We start from the raw sequence: 7182 nt of genomic DNA, 5'->3' as shown, positions 1-7182 counted from the left end.
CCGTCAGCACATACTGTGTTGCTACAGTGTGCAGAGCAGGAGAGAAACAGGACCCTGAGCATGTGGAAATCTTCCCTACGCCTTCATCCAGAGCAACCCTAAGCTTTTCAGCTGGAGCTGGATTCACAGCAGGAAACGAGCCAGGTATTTGCTTCACAAGTGAAATTTTGAGCTGGGTTTACATCTCCCCAGTGCTAGGCAACGCAGGTTTGAGTGCCAGCTGGAACACCCCACCCCACGCCTAAGCTCCAGTGAGCTGCTTTGGCCACTTTCTCCAAGTTAAAGCTGTCTCTCTGTACCTGGGCAAATCATAAAGAAAATCTTTTTCCTTAACTTAAGATAAACCACCAGCTAACTGGAAATCTGTTCAGGTTACAGGGAGTTTGAGAAACTCCTAGTAGCTGAGGCCCGGTTGTGAGGTACAAGTAAATGGTTATAGAAGTGACTTGTATTACAATTTCTGAGACTGCTGCTTCACCATGTAACCAGCAGCCTCTTCTGTACAGCCAAAGCATCCAATGTACAGCATTTATTACACATTAAGAAAGTCCAAGATAAAATACGAAATAGTAAGGGACTGATTTATTGAAACATGAATAAATAACAAGGATAGCACGTGCCTACAGTTATTTCAGTAGGAAGTTAACAGGTAAGTACCTTGGAGAATGTCCATACCATCTCTAAAAGCTAGACACCTATGTGTAACATGGCTATGGCCCGGGGCAGGAGGCACTCCAGGGTGCTTCATCCGATCCGCTGCTGCGGGAGCTTTTTTTTTTTTTTTTTTTAGTGACCTTCAAGCTAGAGTATCCTTCCTGTATAATCATTTTTATCATTTTATGAGAAGAAGTCACTCACTCTAGAACTTCAAGCTACAGGTACCATGGCTTCAGGTCACAGTGCAACTTCCCTTCCAGCATAAGCTTTGTTCAAACCTGAGTTGTCAGTACATCTCATGCCCAAACTGATCTCTGGCACATGAAACCATCTGACTGTTACAGCAGTCTTCAAAGAGGTTCTGACCATTTTATTTTTTAATTCAGCCTTACAATAAGAAAATCAGAAGTAGGAAAAGTAACTCTTAAAAAAACCCACACTTGACTAAAAACAAGATTAAAATTGCTCTGGCAAAACAAACATTAAATTCTGTGATTACATTTTTATACAGTATAGCTTGTATGAAAAATCTTTTCCAAACTGGAGAAGATTTTTTTAGGAAGGATGAAAAATAACTTTCCTGAAAAATCTGTAATATGTAGTCCAGCTGGAGGATGAAAGCACATCAGTAATATGGTGAAATTTCTGAAGATTCAGATCTTAAACACAGGGTTTTGTTATGATACAGTTCTTCATAGCAAATGCATGTCTTAGTGTTTTGTCAAATCGAATTTTAATACATTCCCAGAGATTTAGACAATATATTGAATTTTTTAAAATAAAGTGTAAAGCATGCTTTAATCAAGCAAACTTCACAAGGTTGTAATTCTGTTTGCATTCTGGTTAATAAATAGTTCATGAAAAGGGGGGTGGGGGTGTGTGAAATCAGCACCAAAATTAGCTGAAAAGTTTTGTTTTGAAAGGACGTAGAAGGGTAAGAGAAAGCAATACCAGAACTGGTATTTTCTGTGATATGACTTGGGAAAAGTCCACAACGGATTAGGGCTAGATTAAATCTGATTTTAATTTGACATAAACTGACAACAGAAAACTTACAGTGCACTAAGCTTTTTCAGCTCTTAAGAGATATAATTACAGAGATAGCTTTCATCTCATTTTCCAGCACCTTGTGCCTAAACTACATATTTCAGTTAAAACAAGTTGTTGTCAACAAGTATACAGTTACCAAAGTTAAAAATATAAGGTGCAGCCTCTTTAGATGGATCCCTTGTACCACACAGTTTCCAAACTTGTATTTGAACAGTCCCTGTTATTAATGGCTCTAACTTTCAAGACACAAATTCCCAAATCTCCTTTATAATCTTAAAAGGATAAGTGATGGATTCAATTTCATTTCTGACCAGTTCACGTGGAAATTTGCCTCACACTGGTTTAGCAGCAAAGGTAACTAGTTGAATTCCTTAGAGCTGTATCATATTTTTCCAACAGCTTACAATGTTTTTGATTCATACTTTACTAGTGCTTTCATTTGATAATATGTAAACCTGTGGAAAAACAGGCAGGGATGCTGTGATTATAAAATTACTTCTACATTAAAGTGACAGTTTTACATCTTTCTCACTTATTCTTTTACAAAGATTTTACTTTCTTCATCATCTAACATCAGCAAGACCAGTAATTACTGAAGGCCCATCTGCAAGCATGTTCCAAAATAATTAATGTTCATATGGTTTTGAGAATGGAATTGTTGGATTTATTTGTAACCTAGGAGCCGTGAATCATTCAAGTTTCAATAATGTTAATCCTTAAATGTTTAGCTCAAAGGTAGTACAAAATGTTACTATAACAGAAAGAACATCATCCCAGATTCTGAGATTCTATAAGAATTCAGAATTCCTTTGCTTTCCAGCGCTATCTTCTGCTAGAAGTCTTCAAGCAAAGTCATGAATTCTCAGTTCAGTTTTCTAGAAAAAGAACCAAATAAATAAATGTACCTTCACATATGAGATGTTTTTTGTCTAAATAAAAAAAAATCAATTAAGGTTACACGTAAATGATTTCCAATCAATGAAAATACAACACTGCTTCAAGATACCTGACATTTGCCCTCAAGTTATAAAACAATCTGCAAGTTTACAAAACTGGCACAATTTACAATGAGAAGTACAGAGCATCACTAAGAGTTCTGAGCTGCAGATTAAATTCCTCAGAACAGTCCCCGACCGCATCAGTCAGTGGTTTGCTAGCCTACAGCACAGCAATGCTTAGGAGCCGATTTTCCAGTGACTCCAGAAAACATGCAGTCAGAATGTTCTAAAAGTGTCAGCTGAATCTGAAGAACTCTCAATTATTACTAAAAATATATTTCTATCTGTGATCTGGTTTTAGAGCCCCTGGGATTTGGGTTTTCAAGCTTTCTGCAGTAAAGGCTCCAATGTAAGTACCCAGATGTTCAGCATGAAGTTCCCCATAAATGAGTGGCAGGTTAAGAGGCTCAGAAGACTTAAACCAGGCAGAAGGCCGTGCAGCAGGGTGCTAAGGTGAGCTGAGCTATCCCTTCCCAGGGACACGAGCTAAACAAAGCTGTTGGCTACAGGCGGCCTGCCTTCCTTCCACCAGTTCCATGGATTTTGCTCCACTGCACAAGAGTGGAGGAGTTGTGGCTCCACAGCCTCACCATGAGAAAACCTCACTCACGCGGTAGCACAGGCTCCTGGTTTCTGCCTCAGTTTATGTACTTTAAAAGTACACACATACGGTCAATATGTGTACTGTGTACAGCTGTTGCCTAAAAGCTTACACACCTTAACAGAGTACAAGCTGAAACTGGCAACAGCACAACAGAGAAGGGCTCTTGTTTTGCAATTCTGTTTTCTCTCTGAGTATACCTGATCAACTTCCTACCCGTTGCTAAAGGAGATGGAACTCCAGGTGGAAAGGTGATGCAGAAGCATAATCCTTAAATTCTGGCTATGGGTAGATTTCTTCAGAAACAAAGAACAAAGCTGAAGAACACAGAAATTTCTTTAGTTGTTTCTGTTTTTGAAGTTCTTCTCATTTTAAGACAATCCATGAATGAGTAAACAAACCAAGGACTATCTAGGGCTGCACTGTCTGTATTTCAGAGACTGGTATTACCATTAGTAGACGGTGGCACAAACCCTGGTGTCCAGAAAAAAAGAGTATTGACAAACTGTGAAGCCACCAGCACCATCCCAAGGCTGGAAAAAACAACCCTAACATAAGATTCCAATTGCTCCAGCTGTTTTGTTTAAGCAACAGATTAAGAGATGACCTGATGATAGTAATAAAGCACCCACCATGGAAAACACATTACAGACTCTGTTGATTAGATAAAGATCTAGGAAAATCCAATGGATGAGAGCTGCAAGACGACAAATCCAAACTAAAAATAATTTACCATTTGTTTATTCATTTAAGCTCTGAATCGTTAGAACAATATATTACAAAAATTGCTAGAAAGGGTGCTTTTCTAAAAACTGATTTCTGACTGAACCTGTGAATTAATTGAGGGTGCTAGAGGTCAGAACAGATGCTCAAAAAAGGTTTACAAGAACAGCATACTCTTCAGAGAGAGAACACAGCCATTCAAGAGCTATTAGCTAAATAACACAAAAGTTCATGGGAGCCTCACGTAAGACACTAAAAAAATTGTACTGATCTTAAAAAACTTTGTCCTTGCTGATGAAATGGCAATCTCTGTTTACCAGCGCAGGAAATAAGGAAAACGTGTAACTGCCTAAAAACCTTAGTGGCACAATCTCTAGTTGCATTAGGCAGTGCAATTAACACCAATGCTGCTAATGACAGCTCTGAGGCAGGGTAACTCCCTGGCAGAGCTGTAGCCTTTGTGGGCATCGTATCGTTTACAACACCATGGGCTGGGCCCAGGGGGTGGTGATCAGTGACAGAAGTCTAGTTGGAGGCCAGTAATTAGCAGTGCATGCGTTCAACGTCTTTATTAATCACCTGGATGATGGGGCAGAGTGCACCCCCAGCAAATTTGCAGATGACATAGAACTGGGAGGAGTGGCTGATATGCCAGAGGGTGGTGCTGCCATCCAGATGGACCTCAACAGGATGGAAAAACGCATTGAAAGGAACCTCAGGAAGAACAAGGGGAAGTCCAGCACCTGGGGAGGAAATAAGGCCACCAGTACATACTGGGGCCTGCCCAGCTGGGAAGCAGCTTGGCAGAGAAGGACATGTGGGTCCCGGTGGACACCAAGTGGAACATGAGCCAGCAACGTGCCCTTGAAGCAAAGAAGGCCAACGGCACTGGCGAGCTTTATTATCCCTCTCAGAAGGTCGAGGGGGGTGATCCTTCCCCTCTACTCAGCCCCGGTGAGGCCACACCTGGCTGTGTCCAGTTCTGGCTATGAGAGACATGGACATACTGGAGAGAGTCCAGTGAAGGGCCATGAAGATGATAAAGGGACTGGAGCATTTTTCCTATAAGGAGAGATGAACGCTGGCACAGGCTGCCCAGAGAGGTTGTGCGAGTCTCCCTCCTCAGAGCTACTTGGAAGCCATCTGGACATGGTCCTGAACAAATGGCTCTAGGTGTCCCTGCTTGAGCAGGGGGTTTGGACCAGATGACCACCAGAAGTGCCTCCCAACCTCAACCATTCTGTGTTTCTGTGATTTACCAGGTGAGAGAAAACTATACCATAAAACAGTCAAATATCAAAAAAGCCAGAACAACTTAAGCTAATTGCAGTAAGATCCACACATATGCAGACTCTGCATACTGACAGAGAGGAAAAAACGGTATGCTAAGGTAACAAAGTCAGGTGTGAGGTTGAAGTACATGGCAACTAGAGAACACTCTAGTGTTTCTGCAGTAAAGGCTCCAATGTAAGTACCCAGATGTTCAGCATGAAGTTCCCCATAAATGAGTGACAGGTTAAGAGGCTCAGAAGACTTAAACCAGGCAGAAGGCCGTGCAGCAGGGTGCTAAGTTGAGAGTTTACTGCAGTTGAGAGTTAAAAAAGGTAAGATGAGAGTACAACTGTCCTTCAGTTGAAGGAAGTCAAAGTAGAGGTTACAAAAATATCGTAGTAAGGTGCTAGCAAATGTTGAATGAGAAATAGCTGACAGATGGGACTTTGCAAAGGATATGATAGGAAAAATTTTTCTGGTGGCATGAGGGGACTAGAGTCTAGAAGCAGTGAAAATGGCTCAAGAGGATATTGGGAGTGAGAGTATCAGACAGTGTCATGAAGACACTTCCAAGCTATCCAGCCTCGCCCACTTATGTATGCTCACTGAAATTATTTATCCTGCATCACATTTCGTGGACTTAACCTAAACTGCCACATATAAAGCATACCACTTATGAAGTAAAATTAACCAATACATTCTTACGCTGAGAAACCTTCAAAGCAAACACAACTATACAAGTCTCTTCCTAGAATTCCCAGCTAATGGAAAGCACTCCTGTTATCTTCCAGAATTTCTTGTTGCGCATTTGGCTTGAGTTCTTGGGACTGAAACATGCACTTTCCTATCATAACCATACCAAAGGACTCTACAATCTGCCTTAGCCTGTATCTTCAGAGCTATGAGTCACTGACGCATACAATGCAACACTAAGCAAGACATGTCTTGAAACAAAGAACTCAAGGAAACAGGTTTTATCAAAGCAATTGTTATCAAGCTCCTTATTTTGATACTGACCTGATGTTCCAGATACACTGTCAAAGCCTTACTGAGCGCACACCCTTGCATTCTTCTTATGCACGAAGACAGTACTCTATGTCCTGTCTGCATAACATGATATACTACGTACGGGTTTAAACAGATGAAATACACTATATATATGCCCTACTGAATGCACATCTTTACCTTCGCTTTCTTTGAAGATACACATGTACCAACCACTGGGCAATAAATGGCCATACGACAGCAAAAGCTAAAATACCCGGAGAAATTTCAAAGGGCCACCATGATGGTTTCTAAGGAAAACAGAAAAAAATTCTAGTCAGCAATCTGTGTGCACACACTGAACACCACATACTTCTCAATCACGTCAAAAACTACCATATCAAAACAGAAAACACTAGTAAGACCAGAAAAAAGATTATCAAATAACTTCTTCAGACACAGATTATTTTTTATCTCCTTGTCAAGAGAGAGACAATATGAAAAGCACATCCTAAGAGCTAGACATAAAATATTCATCTCATCTGCTTTCACCATTCACATTGCTTTTTACAAATAGAAAAAAAATATCTCACCTTGACAGAGGAGGCAGGCTGATAATTTGAGTGTAGTGCTGCAGATTTTGCCTTTAAATACAAACAAAAGCTGGTAAGTATAAAAAGGAAACTGCAATCAAAATTTTTCTGCTTCACAAAATGTGAATATGAAGTTTTTCACCGTGTGAAGGCTTTGCAGTCTGCGTATATGACAGTTTAAGGAACAGAACCACAGCCCTGCAACCCTCCTTTCACCACTCAAGTTTCCAACTTACCTCTCACGTTTCCATTACCCTTTCTAGCATTTTTATCACATCTCTGTGTGTTAAAAAATGAATCGGCA

General features: G+C 40.5%; 1 protein-coding gene and 1 long non-coding RNA gene across 3 annotated transcripts in view; both read right to left on the bottom strand.

Moving 5' to 3' along the window:
* Positions 1–1663: 1663 nt before the first annotated feature.
* The window catches only part of ACBD5 (acyl-CoA binding domain containing 5), a 31036-nt gene continuing 25517 nt past the window's right edge, over positions 1664–7182 (bottom strand). For both annotated transcript variants that reach the window (XM_040593619.1, XM_040593620.1), the window contains 3 exons: positions 6879–6929; positions 6487–6596; positions 1664–2582 (listed from right to left, as the gene is read on the bottom strand). In XM_040593619.1, coding sequence (XP_040449553.1) covers positions 2570–2582; positions 6487–6596; positions 6879–6929 — 174 coding nt within the window. In that variant the 3' untranslated portion in view covers positions 1664–2569. The remainder of the gene's footprint in view (positions 2583–6486; positions 6597–6878; positions 6930–7182) is intronic.
* LOC121088028 lies at positions 4032–5704 on the bottom strand. Its single transcript, XR_005827810.1, has 2 exons — positions 5613–5704; positions 4032–5466 (listed from the first exon to the last, which is right to left on the bottom strand). It is a non-coding gene; the product is annotated as an uncharacterized LOC121088028 (long non-coding RNA).

Source organism: Falco naumanni, chromosome 4, assembly GCF_017639655.2.
Source record: "Falco naumanni isolate bFalNau1 chromosome 4, bFalNau1.pat, whole genome shotgun sequence".
NCBI lineage: Eukaryota > Metazoa > Chordata > Aves > Falconiformes > Falconidae > Falco > Falco naumanni.
This window is presented reverse-complemented; position numbering and strand designations above follow the sequence as displayed.